The sequence below is a fragment of the Medicago sativa genome, chromosome 7 (genome assembly GCF_051527215.1).
Source record: "Medicago sativa cultivar Bolivia chromosome 7, Bolivia_mono, whole genome shotgun sequence".
NCBI classification, from domain to species: domain Eukaryota; kingdom Viridiplantae; phylum Streptophyta; class Magnoliopsida; order Fabales; family Fabaceae; genus Medicago; species Medicago sativa.
The window spans coordinates 84,006,172-84,026,441 of NC_140755.1; the positions used below are offsets into that span (position 1 = coordinate 84,006,172).

The following is a 20,270-nucleotide window of genomic DNA, read 5'->3' on the forward strand; positions in this document are numbered from 1 at the left end:
AAAATAGAATTTTTAAACAAAACCATGAATTAATATGAATTTTTAAACGCTAAAAACATAAAAAAAAACATATTTGATTCATATTTTGTTAAAAAAATATATTTTTCAATAGATTCTTATAATATCATAAACATTTATTGGAAATTTTATTCAAAAAGAGAAATGTTACATAATAGTTGACTTAAAATAAAGACCAAAAGAGGCGATGAAAATTGTTTTAGTGACAAAGTCAATCATTTTTAAAAGCACTAAAACAAAAAATTGATATATTTATAAGGATCAAAATCATATTCAACCCTTAACTTTATTGAGCTATACATCGAGAATCAAATCTAATAAATTGGTCCTTAAAAAACAGTCTTATACTACCTCCGTACCTAATTATAAGCCCCTTTTGTGTTTTTTATTTGTCTCTTTTTATAAGATCTCTTTCAAATTTCAATGTACATTAATTTTTTCTTACCACTATATCCCTATTCATGTTGCATATTTTTCTGCAATATATAGTCTATAAAAACATCAACTACAGTAGAAACTCTTTGAATCAATACTCGGTAAATTAATAAACTCTCTAAAATAATAAATTTGTCCGGTCCCGACTTGGGCCAATGTAAAAAATTGAAAAACTCGATAAAATAATAAGATAATAATTTTTCTGGAGATCCCTTTATAATTTTCGGTCCCAAGAAAATCATAAATTAATAATTCATAGAAACTGAAAAAAATATATCAAGAATACATTGAACACATTTGTTCTTCTTGTTTACTAATTTACGTTGAGTCCCAAGGTTCACTGCAACGTAATTTTAAGAGGCATAGACTAATTTGCCTTTTTGTTTGGTATGTATAGTATAATTACTTAAAAACTCTTTAAATTAATAATTATTAATTTATCGATAAATTTATAACTCTCTAAATTAATAAATTTCTCCGGTCCTGACATTATTAATTTAAAGAGTTTTAACTGTAATTATCTTTCATAAAGGACAAACAAGTAAAACAATTACAATTATCAACAAAATTAATTCAACAATCAACTTTCTTAATTCCTGTATTTTTCACAAAAATGCCCTATAATTAAGGACGGAGGTAGTGCATTGGTATCAAACGACGTTATTCTTGACGAACTCAATGAAGTATAAACTAATTTCATATTTAGATGAAAAATTAAAGGGTTAAATATGTTTTTGGTCCCTATAAATATGTCAACTTTTTGTTTTAGTCCCTCTAAAATTTTCCTTCAACTTTTAGTCCCTATAAAATTTTCAATCTTTACTTTTGGTCCCTCTTTTAAAGTAAACTCATATGTAGAATTAATATTTTTTTAATAAAATTTTCTAGAAAAATTCAAAATATTATAAGAATCACTCCAAAAAAAATTTAGAATTTTTTAACAAAACATGAATTTAATATGATTTTTTATATTTTTTAGGGTTAAAAATTCATATTTAATTTGTGTTTTGTTAAAAAATTCTAATTTTTTTCAAGAAATTGTTTTAGAATATTTTACACATTTCTGCACAATTTCATTAAAAAATACAAAAATTAAATTAAAAATAGGGACCAAAAGTAGTGATTGAATATTTTATAGGGACTAAAAGTTGAAGAAAATTTTTAGAGGGACTAAAACGAAAAGTTGTCATATTTATAGGGACCAAAAACATATTTAACCCAAAATTAAAAGAGAACATATCAAGCCACCGATGAATATTTGATATAAGTATTTCATAAGAAAGCCCTAAAAAAAAGTATTTCATAAAAAGTTTCTCTTCAAAAAAAGAATCTCATAAAAAGTTATTGAGCAATATGTAATGTCATCAAAGAATTACAACGATATAGTTTGATATTTTCTTTTCTTAATTAGTGAGTAGTTAATCTATCTTTTTTTCCAAATAAATTGTTGGCCAAAGTAAACTATCATTTCCCATTAGGTTTGATTGAGTGGTGTAAAGTGCTCGTGTGATTGCAACCATATACCTAAGGATAAAAAGCGACTTTGGTGGGTTATGTTTTCTTTTAAAGTGATTCTTCAGATGGGTTATACCGATCTGTTTTTAACTTGTTTTATTTCTTATTCAAAATTGTAGGTTTTGTGCTTTATTTTTAATTTCGAAGAATTCGTGTATTTTCTTCATTTATTACGAAGATATTGCGAGTTTCTTGACTTTAACTCAGTTGTTAGAGACATTGCATATTATATGTACAGGTTGGGTTTCGAACTCCGAACACTCACTTATCCACGTTTAAAATGCATAAGCTCTAACGACTAAGCTACTTGACATTTTTTTTGTTCCAAGCTAATTTGTATCAATAACGGCTTCAAACTCAAATAAAAAATCAAAAGCTGCAATATATTGAATATTGTAGAACAAAGTTTGTACATGAATAGATAGAAAATTAAAGTGGATATCTCAACAACTAAATTGATATTTTTTGTTCTTCTTCTTCTTCATGTCGGCAATCGGGATAAACCGCTGACTAATTAAGTCTCTTAGTTATTGCACACCCTGCTGCTTTTTTGTGTTTCACTTTTACGTTTACGCGTTTGAAAAACAAGTCTTGATTGCGATCTTTTCCTTTATGAGAGATTGTGATTTCACCTGAAATTCCAATGACATTTTTTAATAGAAATTAAAATATTATATTATGTGTATGATCTTTGTGTTATTTTTTGATAAAATAAATTAACTCTTTTTAAAATGAAATAAAGAGATTGATTCTAATTTAATACATGAAAGTTGGTACACACCGCGATCATAATTTAAGCATAGCTCATACATGATAAGAATTAAATGTTTCTTTTAACAGATACTACTAGTTATTTCAGCTCATAATTTATTCTAAAACTAATTAAAAATTAACCTTCAAAAATGAAAACCAGACATAAAAAAACATGGTCAAACCGTTTGACCCTTGTAAACTTTAGGACTTTCTATAATAGAACCAAACAAGCACTGACTGATACACTAAATACACAAACTCATAAGACTTTTTACTTTATGTACTAAAAATAAAAAAACACGTCAACAATGAAACAGCAACACGTATTCTAAAATTTGCGTGGTAACTTGTGATTAACAACACCGAGGCCGGCCTTCTACTCGACGTGCATGTGTCAACTACAAAGATTATAATATCCATAAGCACTTTAAGATGATGTCACCGTTCTTCATTTCACACTTGGAGTTGGAATTGAAACCTACTACCGCAACCTCCACTTTCTTATCGATCCACACACTTTTCTCTTTTACAAATGTTCTTTGCTTAAAAGATAAGCTACTTTTTTAATTAAGTAAGATCGTTTAACCGCCTAATATTTTGTTGGTATTTATCACTTGAGATTGAGATGATTTAATGAATTTGGCTTCAAGTATTTTGAATGAGGATGAATTGTGTTGTGGTTGTCATTGGACATTGGGAGCTCAAATATAGAGACATAACGTGGAGGAAGCAAGACATTTAAAATTACGGGTTGGGGTAAATATAAACCCTACAAAGAATTTGGATGCTCTCACGTATAAAAAATGTATACTATTAGAATGACCAGGTGTTTTGAGGATGAGAGTGTTCTTAAATTTAGTGATGCAACATAGCTCAAAGTGTTTTGTTTAGTTTGAATTCGAACCAGTTTGATTTTTTTTGTCCGAGGTTCGAACCCCGGACCTTGTATATATTATACATTATATATAATAATTGAGCTAAATTTACGAGGACAATCTAGTTTGATTTAGTCTAAAGTGGTTTGATTCTAGTAATTAATTTATAATTTTAAATCCGCAACCGACCCTTTCAAAAATTCGTAATATTTAATTTTATAATTTGTCAATTATGTTAAGATTTTTATATGTTGATTTAGAAGTGTTTAAAATTATTTGAAATGTTATAATTTAAAATTGTAGAATTTAGTCTAAGTATTAAATTTTTCATTTAAAAAAGGTAGGTCTTACTACTAGGCCTGAACCAACCCACTCATCACTAGGTTTTACACCATCCGGTCACTAATATAAGCAAAAATTCAATTTCTACGTTCATTCAATTAATGATGTATGTAGTCTTTATTATAGGCTACATACATCATTTATTAAATGAACCTAGAAAGTGGATTTTTGCTTATATTAGTGACCGGAGGGTGTAGTTTGGTAGAAGAAACTATGTATTTTTAGCCAAATCAAATCCGATTAAATTTAATTAGGTTGAGTAACTGATTTGATCAAAGTCGACTCAACTCAATACACGTAAACCCTTAAATATAATTTTAAATGTGTGTGATGACCATATTGAATAGTGGTGAGTGTTAGATAGTTAAGGTTTTATGAATTTGAAAATCTCAAATTAGCAAATTATTGGTGGGTTATCCCAATAGTGAATGGGAGGGGTGTAGATAGCATCACACTTTACATTTAATTTTTAGAAAAGCCCATTTTTTCTAAAGTCCATAAACTGCACCCGAATTCCTATTCGGATTCATAATCCGGGTACCCATGGATATTCATCGTGAAATACGAGAACCCGGTTACTGAAACAAGCGATGAGTACGAGGTTGTTTTGAAGCAATAATAATACATGTTAATCCAGCACCAATAGCTTCACCTACTATTCAAATTCAAATGGCAACCTCAAAATTCGTTATTCACACAAACTCTTCATCGTTTAAGATTTCGAATCATCCCAATAAACCAATCACTTTTGGGTCCAATGTCAAAGTTCGTGTTCTTTCCTCTAACAACAATGGTGCAGCTTCTAGCTGCTCTTCTAATGGGGTCAGTTATTTTATCTTACTATATTACTTTTTGTTTTGTTAGAATTATTATTGTTTAGAAACAAACAACTATTGTAGTGTTGAATTTATTTAAATGTTTAGACGTCTTTAGGATTGAACAAATTTAAGATGCCAATGTTTGGTTATAAATATACGCCTTATTATGTATTACTTAGTATCCTCCGCTACATCATTTCATGTAGTTGATTTGTGTCGGCTCAATGATAAGAACTTAACTTTGTAAGGAATATGTATGTTTCTACTTTGAGAAATACTCTTTTGCATAATGTGATAAATGATTCAATAATCTATAGAATTCTGGAAGAAGAAAAAAAAAAATTAAAAATCTCGAGAGATAGGCGTTTGTGAACAGTTTAGACTTTAGTTTCCCATTATCATATATAAGCTGTTCTTAAAATGCAAGGAATCAACGATAGCAGATGGATCTTGATTAGGAAAGTTCGTTCTGATGAGCATTTGTAACACCTACCGCACTGCATACTGTTTTTTCATTGTTAAAGCTGGGCCTAGCTTAGCGCAGATTTGATAAACAGATATAAGTGGTAGATAGATACTTGGGCTGAAGTTGCTTTTTGTTCTTTCAATAATATCTTTGATTCTCTCAACTTCATTGGATTTTGGGGATACACCAATTTAAGGTGTTTCTAAATGCTGGTAAAGAACAAAAAGATATTATTGAATCATATGGAATTAGGACTCTAGGAATCAAATTGGAGTTAACTTGCTTACAAAATCGTTCCTCCATAGACTTGCATAGAATCATGGGTTGGAGGAAGATTGAGTGGGTCTACAACATCATGGTTAATTTTCCCTGTAAATGCATAAAATGATTGTGATTTGTAAGGCCTTGTACTTCACAAAGAAATAACTAACCTCAACCGTTGCAGAACTGGGTTCCGTTGATGCATCTATCATCCCAATGTGAACCCATCTGAAGAGGAGATAAATGATATTTTATGGAAACATTGATAAATTCATCAGCTAAAAGACATGAATAGATATATCATTGTGAATTTGCGATAAACTTAATAGGCCAATGAGGTGAATGACTCCAGCCCTGATGAGCTGGAACCTAACTTTACCAATCTGACTCTAGCTCCAACGTAGGAAAACTAGTCAATTTGTGCATCAATTTTGAACTTGTTACACCCTTTTCGCGTGCCGAGTACTGATCCTATCCATGATTTGTCAATTTATTCATTAATTTGAAATTCTGGTTACTCGGGTCAGATATGGTCTGATACTTGCTCTTTAGTAATTTTGAACCTTTATTTATCTATTTATGCATCGATTTTGAACTTTTTATCCTCTTGTGTGCTGTATACTTTGTTGTGATTTTTTAATGTCAGTTTCAGTTTTGAACTGGTATGGTCTGGACATTTTAGGGGGATAAAAGAATCATTTTGGAAATAACAATTTACTCCTTTTTATATTGCGACATTTGGGGTCATGTTCCTCGGTTTTGGACAATTTAGATAACTCAATGGATTTTACATGTACATTTGCTTTCACACTAGAGTTATGTTCATCAGTTTCAGTGCCTTTGCTGCCTTCTAAACAGATGTGAAGAAGTCTCAAGGTTTTGTGTACATTTAAGAATTAAGATAAAATTTTCTTACATGTAGATAAAAATACAGAAATAGGTAACACGCCATAAAAGTTAGATAATTTTTGTGATGAGCTATTATAAGCGGTTGTGGTCTTATGATGGATTTACAATGAGATCGGAGAGCTTTTTACATAATACTTATGCAGAAGATTGTTGTTTATCTAAGAAATGTCACAGCTAACTATTTCCTTATGTTTCAGACTGCATCAAGTTTAAAGAAAGATGAGAACGAACGCAGAAGTAATCTTGAATCTCTGTTTTGTTATGATAAAGCCATCCCCGAAGAAATAATTGAGAAGCCTGTTGGGTTATCTTTGGCTGAGAAAGCTATTGGTAACAATCCCCGATGTACTGATTGCCATGCCAAAGGTGCCGTGCTTTGTGCCACCTGTGCAGGTTCAGGTCTATATGTTGACTCCATAATGGAAAGCCAGGGCATAATTGTCAAAGTTCGTTGCCTAGGTATATTCTCTTTCCTGTTCAATCTCATGCACCTTGCTTGTGTTTGAACTATACTTGCAGCATTTCTTTTTTTGATGACGATGTTTTCGATTTGATATTGTTGCGCATGTAGGTTGTGGGGGAACTGGTAATATAATGTGTACAGAATGTGGGGGGCGAGGTCATCTGGGATCCAAATGATCTAAGTCCGACTTTTTGGAATTCTGTTGTACCACCTATATGTATTGTTTTGGTTGGCAATTGGCATTGCTTGTAAGTCATTATTTTTTTTTAATTTTTTTTTGTTATGTCAACGATATCTACCAATACCAACCAGATCAGTCTTACAGTTCTGGATTATGTGTACTCACAATATTCTTTTGTTATAGAGATTGATTACCTTAAATAAACTTACATGAAAGTTATAGTTGAATACTTGAATTTAATGAAGTTTTCACATGAGCCACTGCTTCAATTAACTAAAAAGGAATTTGAAGGAGTTTATTTGAACTTATCTTATGACATAAGCTTGTGTGCGAATGTTTAGAAAATTAGAAGAGCTCATTAAAATAGTTTATGATATTTTCATAAGTTGTTTTTAGCTTGTCTTTATAAGCTCCTCCCAACAACTTATATAATGCAAGTTTACACACATTTCAATATACACACAAAAACCAAAGAACATAATTTTGATGTCAAAAAATAATTTCTATTCTCTATTCATGTAGATGAGTAAAGTACCAACATTATCAAAGAATTTATCATACTTGAAGAATACATCAAAACTAAATCAAGTAATCAGTATCCTATGCTATTATCTCAAGAATTTATCATACTTGAAGAATTCATCAAAACTAAATCAAGTGACCATTATCCTATTCTATTATCTTCAGTGTTTAAGCTCTGGAAGATCTTTGTATAGCTTGAGATCTGTGAAGCTGCTCCAAACGTACTGGAATAGTTGAGTCAAATTGAGTGCTCTGTGGGTTCTCTGCATAGGCCACATAGTAAGCCGAAACACATGCTTGTGGCCATGCAATAGCCAACCTACACTGCAAAACTCATTGGAACAATGTTTTATCTTAGTCACAGAAGTAATACAGAGGATAATGTGTCAAATTGTCAACAATAGTATATTTCAAGTTATCTTCATTATTAAGAAAAATAGGGCCATTTTGTTTATGTTAATGTTTGACTATTTAGTATGAAAATTTACTATTTGAAGATATAACTAGTCTGAGAATAATTCAAATAATTAATCTGAGAATTTGACACAATAGTAAATTAGTTTGAGAATTTACTATTTGAATTGAGGTTTGATAATCAGGCTATGTTTGGATAAAAAAAAATAATTAAGTGCGTATGGCGTAAATGCTTATCATAGAGGTGCTTATGTATAAGCTATTGCTTTAATAAAAAGATAAAATAAAATCAAACTATCTTCATATAAGCTATAAACTGTTTTCATAAGTTATTCTAGAGACTTTATGAAAATAAGTTGAAATTAGTTTATGGACATGTCATAAGCCGCTTCCATAAGCTCGTCCAAACAATTACGCAAATACATATGCTAGTAGGTAGCCGGTATAGGCTCAAATAAATCAATCCAAACAAACCTTTATTATTATAATATAAATAAAAAAAGATTGAATTTAAAATATTTGAATTGGAACTGAGTTCTTACCAGGAAATAGCCAATGAGGAAAGCATAAATGGATAATTCCATGGCATAGTTCTTGTACACTACAAGACTCCAGATTCCACTCACAAGACAACAAATTGCACCCACTGCAACACCACTAAGAAAACAGAATGCACCAGTGAGATCCAAATCTATCAATTCCTCTAATCCAACTCTAATGAACATGTCCCAAGTATCAGAAGATGCTTGCACAAACCCTTTGTTATAAACTCCAACATGCACAAAACCCCATCTATTCCCCTTTGTCACAAGAAGCGACGCAATTCCCATCGAACAACTAACACAAGAAAACATGCACTCATTTGTTTCACCTCCAATCAGACTCGTTGATCGCGCAAAGCCTCGGAAGAGTCCAATGGTAGGGACTAGGATGGAGCCTATACAAACACTTCCAATTAAGTGCTTGACTGTGTCACAAAATGCAACTCTGAGGTCTATGTCACCTCCTCCAGAAAAATGCATATACTTAACCCTTGAAACTGTGACTTGTATTGCATTCTTTAGAACCTGCATAGTCCATCCAAGGCTCAGTATGATCACTAAGATGCAAATGTCTGCTAGTTTGGTTCTGTTTTGGATAGCTTTTGCGCCGCCAATTCCAGACACAAGAAAACAGCAGTAAATGATACCGATGACAGTTAAAGAACATGCTAAGCGCTTGGTTTTAGCAGGAGGAGAAGCTTTAGAAACCAATAAGATTTCAGTGGCGTAGACGAATCTCTTACCGACCCAACAACCATAGAGGGATTGAATCACTGCAGAAATCAAAGAAACTATACCAACTACCAAACTCAATGCAGAACCAATTAACACAAACAGAATTCCCATTGCACACGTTAACAATGGACTCAACCAAAATGCTGCCCTGAGCGCCTTTTCCGGGTGGCGTGCAATGATCCATTGCCACGTCAAACCAAGAATTCCCCCACATACTGTTGATGCAAGAAGTGGAGGGTACCACTTCTCAGGGTGGAAATGGTGGGAGGAAGAGTCCATGGTAAGACCATAGATGATGATGAAAATCACCAAGATTGAAATCAGAACCAGATACAAGTAGAAAAGAATCTGAAATAGCTTTCTGACTGTTTTTCCTGCCACTGTTGGTGTGTTGACAAAGCTTGAATCTTGTGCCTGCACTTGAAACAACCAAGTTGACTTTAGCCTTCTATAGATTAAACAATCAATATACTATAACGAATCGGAATCTGAACAAATCGCTATTGTTCCGCGCAATACGCTGTTTGTACAAAATGTGGTCAAATAGCGCGCTATAGCACTGTTACATAGCCGAATTTGAAGAAACGGCTATTTTCTGCAATCCGTGATCGACAACACAGGAATAAACTCAAGAATATTGAAAGAAATGGATTATATCTTCACTCTGCAACAAGCAAGCTTGTTGAGGGAGTAAAGTTTAAAGAAGATTAGAAGCAAAAAGAAAATTCCACAGTTGAAAGAAAAAGTAAAGAAGAAAAGATTAAAGGAACAAAGAGAAAGAAAGAAAGAGAAAAAGACCTCAATGTGAAGAGTTTGTTGTTGAACCTGTGGTTGTGTGTTTCTGTCATGATGGTTATTCAAGGTGGCCATGTTGAATTCAAAACTGCACTCAACTCAAGAAGAATTCAAACACTAAAAGCAGTTTCTTGGATTGTTCTTTCACTTTCTTGCTCCCTACCAATGAGGCAAAACCAGTAGGAAAAAAATCTCAATTTCCAAGACTCAAAAGCTTCAAATATGTATGATTGAATCAATGTCACATTTCACATCACACACTTTCTTTGCTTTACAAGCCATTGACCAAAACTTCAGTCTTCTCTAAATTCATTTTTCTATCATATTCTGAAAGCTATGCAATTATATAGTATTTTTTTACTATAAAATGAAGAGTAGAAGAGGATGTATGTGATGATGACGTGGAGTACTGGTATAGGTCAAATATTATTTTTTACATGAGCATTTAATATTGTTTTTATGCAACAGTTTTCTATAACGTATAAATCTTTAATCGATGAATTTTGATGGCACTTTTTATTTTTTATTTTTTTCTTAATTTGTGACTTTTGATTTATGTAAATCTCATAAATATTTAACAAATTAAGTGATATTGTGATTTTCAATAAATATTTTCTATTGATGCATGATTTAATCAGTAACGTTTGATCACATTTTATAAAAAGTCTAGTCTTGATTCATTGTCTCGTAAAATATCATAAATTATTTAAAGTATGATTTTAATTTACGATACTTGTAAAAAAATCAACTATTTTTAACGATGTGACAACCTGTGAGTCTAAAAATATTTCTAATTACCATATATATCTAACTAAATTATTTTTATATTTATGATATTCTCGATAAGAAAAAACTTAGGTGTATTTATTGAGTTTTTTGTATTGTTCTTGATATAAATTCACTTTTTTTGGTTATAACAAACTTTGAAAAAATTGTGGATGTAAACAATAATTGATAGTTTATAAGTATTTTATGTGAAGAATCATACAAAAACATAGAAATAAATGCATCTAAATTTTATCCTTCTTGATATGCATAAATCGCATTATATCTTGAATAATTTATTTGAATTAAGGTGGGCAAAACTGTTTTAAGAGATAAAGCTCTTTCGTAAGTTTTGTTGGAGGAATGTTTCTTGAATGATTAAAAAATTGACACCATATAAAAATACATCACTAAATAATAATATATTGTTGGACAACTATTTAGTTGTGCAAATAACATTTTTAGTTTCAATATTTTTTTTAGAGAAATTACAATACTTTAAAGTTAAATCTAGAGACTTAACTGAGATATGCTCCTCAAAGGTGTCTTTGTTGGTTTGGCGCCTACTCCGTAATCGCATTCCAACTAAAGATAACTTGGAGCATCGGGGTGTACTATCTGTTGCTGACACGTCATGTGTGTACGGCTGTGCTTCCAGTGAGTCGGCGGAGCATCTTTTTCTTCATTGTACTATGGCCGATAACATGTGGGCTCTTGTCTGCAAATGGTTAGGTATTTCTTTTGTGCATGCTGGTGAACTTCGACATCACTGTATTCAGTTCACTAAGATGGCGGGAATGCCTCTTTTTACTCATTTATATTACAGAATTATATGGTATGCTACTGTTTGGGTAATTTGGAAGGATAGGAATCAACGGGTTTTCCAGAATACCATTTCCGATCCTACAAATCTTATAGAATTAGTTAAGTGTAATTCTTATTTATGGTTGAGGTCTAAACAGGTGGCTTTTGCGTACTCATATCACGATTGGTGGAAACACCCTATTCCTTGTATGGGTGTACTGTTGTAATTAGTTTAGTTTTCTGGTGCCTTGTTTTTGGCATCTTAACTTTGTAATTATTTCTTCGATGATTACTTTTTGCACACCTTGTGCGGGGTGATCATCGTTGGTTTAGTAATATATTCCCATTTTGATTTGTTCAAAAAAAAACTGAGATATGCTGAACATCCAAAAGGTCCTTCTGCCTCTATTATACACATGGTCCAAGTGGCCCTGTTAGGTGAATTTTCCCTGGAAAATTGGTTCTTTTCTAAGGATAATAATCATAAAGTGACACGAATTAAGCAACTTTAAAAATATGTTTTTTTAAAGGGAAAAAAAAAAGGAGTTGTCCAACCAACTACTAACTAATTTTCACTTCTTGTCCAGTACTTATATGAACAAAGGAAACTATAAAAATTAATTTAATATGAACTAGAAGTAGTCAAAATGTGACTACATATATAGATTCAAACAATTTCTTATTCAAACAGAAAATGTCATTCTCATCGTTGAAAAAACATAGTTATAGATTTAATTTCAACAATTCAATTGGTAAGTGCTTTTAAGCAAATTTTTAAAATCCATCTTGAAATTACCGGTCGGACCGGTTCGGTCAAACAAGCAACAAGTGGTACGACGGATTCAAGCCAAGTATTGGATCAGCGTGTAACTAAACTGGTACAAGCTGATGTGAACCGAAGATTTTACGGAAAAAAAAAAATCGGTGAACCGGTGATTCTTTAGATCAAATTGGGTTTTGTTTTTAAAAAACACTAAAATCAGTTAACATTTTATAAAAAATAAATAAATTAACTATTGTCTATACAATTTGGCATCAAATATTTTAATATTTTTCCTTATCCTCGTATTTTTGGCTACTACTCACGTTATCCTCTTTAATTTGTTATGACTTGTTACCAAGAAAGAGATTAAGACATCGAAGCTAACAACTCAAACACTCCCTTATTGATTGAAACAAAAGACTTGTATAAGATAAAAAAAAAAAAAAGTATATGCATTGCATTGGACTTTTGAGTGATTCCATCAAACTTGAAAGGCAAAACAAAGATGAGATTAAGACATTTTGATGGCAGTGTGTGGCCTTGGTTGGTTAAAAGTTAAAACAAATGTAGGTCTGCAATTTACATAGTCATGGTACAGTATGTTTTTTGACAGAGGTACAATATGTTAAAAATGGTTAAAACAAAGAAAAAGAAGGCATTAAGAGATTCCATGTCCCTAAAGAAAAAAGAGATTCCATGCCCTATGAACATGGATATACTCGAATATTTGTAATCCCTGAAATGTCCAATGTAGCATAAACTAAAGGGAGATTTTATTTTGATTCTTAACATGATTTTGGACTTGCACAACTAAAAAATGCAAATTTTATGTTGTTTAGAAGTACATTTTCAAAAATAGGCGTGACTTTTTAAAAATATGGAGATGGGAAAATTTCTTCATTAAAAATAAATGTTGAAAGAGATTATGCTGCTTGCTTCTGATAAGAATAAAAATGAACAAGTTTTTATCAACAAAACATAATGAACAAGTTTTTTGTCCAAATAATTGATCAAGTTTAATATGATATTTGTAACGGGACATTTGGCCAAACACGATCCAAGTCTCACTCTACTTTATAAAAATTGTTCTTTAGTCACATAGAATAGTTTACAAGCACCTCGAAAATCTAAAAATACCATCAACGGTAGACTTACAAACTGTTTCCAAGAACGGGGTGACAAACTGTTATGATTCTTTTTTCGTGCTGACCAAGTTGATTTATTCATTGTGTTTGAATGAATGAATCTCCGTTGCAACATATTAACAAATATATTATGCGTAAGATTCAGTTTTTTTTTTGCATTTACGAAGTAAGATTCAGTTTAACGCCAAAATGAGCATTATGGATGCCAACCAAGGTAGAGGATTCAAGTCAGAAGGAAAATACATCGGCCCAAGGGCGAGCGGTTTGTAACTACTGTTTAACTACCGTTGAGAAGTATTTATGAAAGTTTGAGTTGCTGCTTCTTGTGAGCAATTGCCTAAAGATCAATTGTCATACTTTATGGCTATGATTTGCTATCTAGCACCAAGACCTTATACTTTAGAAAACTTTACCTCATACCCCTTTGCTTATGTTTCTACCCCATTAACACCCTAAACTTTCCAACTTACCCTTAAGTATAACAAATAACAAACAAAATTTCACACTCATTTTCCAGAAGAGTAATCATATTTGTACAATCATTTTTGACAACTTTTGGGACAACCTTGTTGTTCCATCTTCTTATTGGGCAAAAACAATAGAGAGAAAAAAGAATAAAGAGGGAACAGAGGGAATATCACCGCCAGAGCGGATTAAGGAGGATTTGTTCTTGTTCTTTTATCTTGATTCTATTTCTTATCTTCTCTAATGGGAATGAGTGGCGAAATCTCTTTTGTTGGGTATTGGATGTAATGTGCCAAACTTTGATTTCAGTTAATACGACTATTTGTTAATGTTAGTGATTCTATTATATTCTTAATGATTGATATTTTTGATCACTCATATCTTGATTTTGATTTAGAAGTTGATTGAAAAATATTCTCAAAGTCTGTATTTGAATTAAACCACCCAATGAATCTTGTTACTAAGAATGGAGCTTGATGCATTAGATGCTTTTGAATCATTGTTTTAATGCAAGATCATCCGTTAATTAAAAAATATGTTTGAGCAAAATTGATCAATGATACAACCTAAATTTTGTGTTACACAAATCCTCCTCTATATTTGAAAAAAAAAAAAAGTTAAAAAAAAGGATGAACAATGTAGTTGTCCGTATTGATGTTCAAAAGAGCTGTCTCTCAATATACATGCTTAATATATTGGATTATTCCTCTATAATCACAAGACCAAATATAATTTTTTTTATGGATACTCACAAAATATTAATTCCACATTTTATTCTTTTAATTATTTCAAAAGTAATTAAAAAAATCAATGTTTTGTTTTTATGTGAATGCACGTAAGACTTGTGTCCATAGTCTTGTGATTATGGAAGACTTGTTCGCATACTTGCCAAATAACATTTTTTTTCTAAAATGATTACAAGCATCCAAATGATTTTTAACATTTTGAGCATAATCCAATCTATTCTTTCGCGATTGTTTTTTCCTCTTTCCATTTTTCTGCATACATTTACGTAGTGTATGTCATGCAAGCAACAACCTCAAACTTTTTCTCTTTTGGCATCTTCCTAGTCTAACAAAGAACTTAACCTACTTTATGAGTATATAAATATGAATACAAGATAGAAAAAGAGGGACATAAGATCATAAATTCATTTCTTCGTTCACTTTTCAAATCTGTCTCTCTTGCATTTGTTCTGTTTCTCTCTTTGTTGTCTTCTTCTTCCCTTTATATTTTTTAAATATATAAATAGTGACCTAATTTATTATAATTTATCATTTATAGTTTTTTTTTAATAAATAGGGAATTTAATTATTTATCATGTCATTTATATAATAACCATCTATTTGTTCCTTTTTTTCAATAATATTTTTTTTTAAATTCTTTTATCTACTAATTTATTTCAGTTTTTGTGTCTGTTCTTTGGTTCTTATTATGGAATTCAACTCATGCATATTGTTTTTCTATTTTCTATCGATCATTAAGTTTTATTTTATTTGACTCAGTTTCGATCATCATTAAGTTAAATCTATGCTGCCATTAATTAAAACTAAATATATGCTAATAATACTAAATGATTTAGGAGATGTAAGGTTGGTTTGTTGTATGAGATAAGAGTTAAAAAGTAGAGTGATAAAGATGATCTCAAGTTCAATTCATATTTCAACAAATTCCGACAAATTAACAATTAACATACTTAATCATTTCTAAATCTTGTTTAAATAAATAACTTAATCCAAAGAAAACATATTTTAATATGGTTTACATATGGCATTAATCATTAAAGTTGTTATGATACCAATTGTGTACTTATGGTTCAAAAACTCACATTTATAATATTTTAAATATATTACTAAAAAAACAAATATTTAAAGTATATTAACCAACAATTATAAAATCACGTAAAAAAAAAAAGATACAAGCTCATCATAATATATTTTTTCCATTCAATATCTTTTTTCTTTTAGAAACCACTGTCTTTTATCTAAATATACAAAAATAAAAGTCTTTTTTTTTTCTTTTTCTTCTTTAAAAAAAAAATTAACCAACACACAAATATTGTTTGCCTTATGATCATGCAACTTTGAATTGTCTATCGCACTAGAGAAATATACATCGAAACCACTCTTGTCAATCAAAATAATGATAAAATTATATTTTATTCTTTATTTAAATACATCTTTGTAAGAAAATAATACAAAATACTAAACAAACATTTTCATTGTAAAAATGTAATTTGCATTGTATCTAACATTAGAAGAAAAATATTTTAAATTAACTCATTTGAAATTTGGTTTCAAATACCATTTTCTGTTTTTAAGAGCTTCCAATGTTTTTTCTTTTTAATTAAACTTTGGTTCAACTTCATTGTTTTCGAGAACCATCAAAATTGAGGTTGTGGCAATACTAAATCAAAGTCCAATCTTATTAGTGCTCGAAGTTTCAAGACGAGGGTAGTCTAGAATTTGAAAGAACTACCGATTTAAAAACATGTCAACTATTAAAGTTGTGTTACCCGTGTTAACACGTAGAACATCTTAAACATAAAAAATGTAACATCAAGAGGAAGGAGTGAAGATTTGCACAATGGACATGTTTCTCTAACGCCTAGTAATCGATAAGCTACGGGATTGCATTTTGTAATAGTTTCATTAATATTTTAATAAAGATAAACGCATACATCTCATCATCTTACCTTTTATTGTATATTGATTCTATCTGATTTTCATCAAAGTAAAAAAGTTTTCATTTGAACTAAGGTAATCTAATATGTTAACAGGTTACCTTGGAAATCAAATTATCTTTTTATATTTAGGTGAAAATCATAGAAATTAACCATCCAGTAAGATGTATTTTGATGAATTGTGTGTAGTTTGCTTTCATTTAAATGTTATCGATAATATTGTTAAAATACAGTTATGTGTTTTGTTCTTCGAGCATTTATCGATGACCGGACGTTAGAGAAACATGTTCACTCTGTATGTTAGGGGTTAAATGGTGTCTTTCCACCGTCATATGAGTGAATTCTGCTTTATCTATTTTCATTTGATTGTGTAACTTAGTTTATGTGGACATTGTGTGTGTATTTTTTTTATAACTATTTTCGCTATATTTTATTTCGACGTGGTATTTATGTTATTAAAAGAAATAGAAACAAAAATTATGTAAAATTAAAAGAAAACAATTTTTTGTTGTTGATAAAATCCGATCCATCCACCTTCTTCCACCACGAAACCATTAATATTCTTCATACATCTTCTCCCCGATAAGTGATTTCAAAGTCCTAGATCGGCTTTGTGGAGGAGTAGGAGTAATACGAGAGCTTTATATCACATTTAAGGGAAGATTGTTGGTATTCAATTGTAAATGGTAGTTTCACATAGACTTGAGTGAGTTCAATGGTAGATATATAAGAAAGGTGATTCATATTCTCAACGTCTTAAGGTTTTTGGTAGAGATGCGACGTCTTCCTCTCTTGTGGTTCATTAGAATTGTTCCATTGTTACTCAAGAGTCACTTTTTGCGGTATCAAAGTATATTAATTAACCGTTCAATTACTTTGGTCGTTAAAAATTGTGGTAATAGATAAATGGTTGTTAGTCTATTGACAAAATATGAGTGAGGGGTGAAACAGTCAATGGACAAGTTGTGTTGTGATTAAGCTTCAATTGTTAGCATTCTAATGAATTTTTTGATCGATTATATACTCCTCCTATTTAAATTATACATTCATATATCTCCCTTCGTGCATCTTGATGTCTCGCAGATAACGAGAGATCCACTATATTTCTAACCTTTGATGTTTCATTCACTTGGATACTAGAGTGGCATTACACTCTGATATTCTGTGAAATTGATAACCTATCTTGATGTCTAGTAACTAGTATCTACAAATGCCTCTATCCATGTCCCTTACAAGGTAAGCCTGCATATATCACTCCCTAGTCAAAGTAAGACATATACCCTTTCTACTATCCTCAAATTTTAACACAAGGAATTGTTGTTGCGCATACACATGTACAGAGACAAACCAAATGTTTGAGCAAAACAACAAGAGAGAAGGTATATCAGAGGACTAGTGTTTAGAAGGAAGATTTTTATAAAGTTGCATTCTAAAGGATGATAATGATGAAATGGTCAATTATGAGGTTTTGAAAAGGACAGGTACTCATCACCCAACTTCGACGTAAAGATGTGACTCTTGATGAGACTTGTGATGTGTGCAATACGTAGCAAGAGACACGTCATTATGAAAAGCACATGTCTCTTTTACATGCCCCAAATCATCAACAAAACACAAAATTTGGTTATTTGTTGATGATTTGTGATAAGCCTGCAAGTGCACATTTTTATTGCATGATATAAAGTTTCGATTCTGTAAAGACTTGTCCATTACCAAATGCATTTTTCTAAGTTGTTTAGCTAAAAAATATTTGGTATTTGAAAGTTTGATGTTTCGAAGAAAGTATGCAATAAAAGAAACGCCTTGAAAAGATGTTTCATCACAATAATAGCCAATTCAATCCCAATTCTTCCTATTGTTATGGTAATCAAAGTCTAAATGTGAGATATACTAAATTAATTAATGCTTGCTTGTCAGCTTGTGAGGTTTTAAAAGTGTACTTTAAACCAATATGGTCTCTTATTTTCTAAAATCCATTAAGCTAAAATCCATGAAGTTCAAATACCTTATACAACCTCAATAGAATTTAGACTATTCATGTTTCAAAACTCTTATTTAGTCTTATAGTTTCAAGGCTTAAATATGTCATTGGTCCGTGCAGTTTCATCATTTTTTGGCTTTGGTCCTTGCACTTTTTTTTGTTTGGCTTCAGTCTCTGCAGTTTGTTAAAAATTTGTCATTGGTCCTTCTGTTAACTTCAAGTTAAAAAAAATGTTAAAACTAACGGTGTGCCACGTGGACCAGTTATTTCACGCCACGTGGCACACTAAAAAACAAAAATTTCATAATTAGAATTAATGAAATAAAATTATTGATTTTTAAATAATTTTTATATAGAAAGAAAAGAAATGAAACAAAGGGCTGGGGCCACCAATGAAATGAAATAAAAGGATTACCACTTGAGAATATACTGAAAGAAATGTCTTGCATAAGATCGCTTACTAAGCTTGATCTTTCTAATTGCAACTAGTTACAAACCCGTGCTTCGCACGGGGTGGATTGCTTCTTTTTTTTTCGGATAATTTTGTTGGCAAACACATATTTGTTAATACGCTTAAAAGTAAACTGATTCGAAATTTAGATATTACATGCATATAAATATAAAAAACCATGATCCATAACATATCAAATCTTAGATAGGTCTACCAAAAATGAAACCATTGCAAAAAAATTGTTCCAAAGAAAAATTGAGCAAATGAACGAATATTGCACAAATATTATAAATCTTTATCAAAATATTAATGAAAGTTTGGTTTTCATTGGAACTATTTCACTACAATTTACTCCAGTTACAGTAGCCATTGTGAGGGTGCAACATATTCGGGAAGTAGGCCAGATTCTGGCAAACATTGAATAACTTAATTATTAGTACAATATATGTCTCCCACAATCGAGTTTCTGCCACTACTGTGAGTATGAGATGATTCAACTTCAATTTCACATTGAGGATTAGAAATTGATATCATCTTGCCAATAGGAGAAGCATTGATTCCACAATCTCTTGGTTTTGGCTATCAAAGATTCAGCACAAGCTCTTTGCGGCTTTACCATCAATACTGAATAAGGTAATGTTATGACAGAAGTAAGTTCATAGGAAAACATGGTAGATGTGGTGCTGGAAGGAGAGTCGATCCTTCTTCCCTCTTCATCTTATGTTCTTAGCTACTTGTGCATGAGTAACAGTATTGATTAAAACATAAACAATGCCTTAAACAGACCAGAATGTAAATCACTGGAATAAATTTAGTCCTATTTGTTGATTTTATCAGCACAGTCTCCTTTCTTGGTCCTAATTGTTGCAACAACCAATTCTATTTATTTTTCAATGCATCATTTTACCAAATTTTTAATATCTCTGCCCAAATATGTTTGTCACTTTACCAACCAAAGACACACTTCATATTTTAAGTTGTGGTATTGCTACACATGTTCTTGTCAAATTGATTTTGCATGATTTGTTTTCAGTTCCTTCATTTAAGTTCAAATTGGTTTCTTTAAATTCATTGCTATCAACTTATAACTGTTACATTATTTCTTTTCAGATTAGCCAAACTTGTTATAGAACTTAGACAATCTCCCTAGGAATAAATATTAGAAGTTC

The 20,270-nt window shown here is 31.0% G+C and overlaps 2 protein-coding genes across 4 annotated transcripts; one reads left to right on the top strand and one right to left on the bottom strand.

Moving 5' to 3' along the window:
- Positions 1 to 4,518: 4,518 nt before the first annotated feature.
- On the top strand, positions 4,519 to 10,044 carry LOC146909425 (DnaJ/Hsp40 cysteine-rich domain superfamily protein). 2 transcript variants are annotated; one of them, XR_015020493.1, is made up of 4 exons: positions 4,519 to 4,760; positions 6,590 to 6,851; positions 6,964 to 7,103; positions 7,724 to 10,044. XR_015020493.1 is itself a non-coding variant. In XM_085730266.1 (3 exons), exons 1-3 carry the CDS (start codon positions 4,608 to 4,610, stop codon positions 7,029 to 7,031), a joined length of 483 nt encoding a protein of 160 aa, XP_085586392.1. In that variant the 5' UTR covers positions 4,519 to 4,607; the 3' UTR covers positions 7,032 to 7,263. The 2 variants fall into 2 exon arrangements, 1 of the variants encoding a protein (XP_085586392.1); XM_085730266.1 differs by lacking the exon at positions 7,724 to 10,044 and having other exon boundaries at positions 6,964 to 7,263.
- Positions 7,518 to 10,361, bottom strand: LOC146909426 (protein PNS1-like). 2 transcript variants are annotated; one of them, XM_085730263.1, is made up of 3 exons: positions 10,048 to 10,361; positions 8,515 to 9,663; positions 7,518 to 7,882 (listed from the first exon to the last, which is right to left on the bottom strand). In XM_085730263.1, exons 1-3 carry the CDS (start codon positions 10,117 to 10,119, stop codon positions 7,727 to 7,729), a joined length of 1,377 nt encoding a protein of 458 aa, XP_085586389.1. In that variant the 5' UTR covers positions 10,120 to 10,361; the 3' UTR covers positions 7,518 to 7,726. The 2 variants fall into 2 exon arrangements, with proteins under 2 accessions (XP_085586389.1, XP_085586391.1); XM_085730265.1 differs by having other exon boundaries at positions 10,075 to 10,213.
- Positions 10,362 to 20,270: the final 9,909 nt, after the last annotated feature.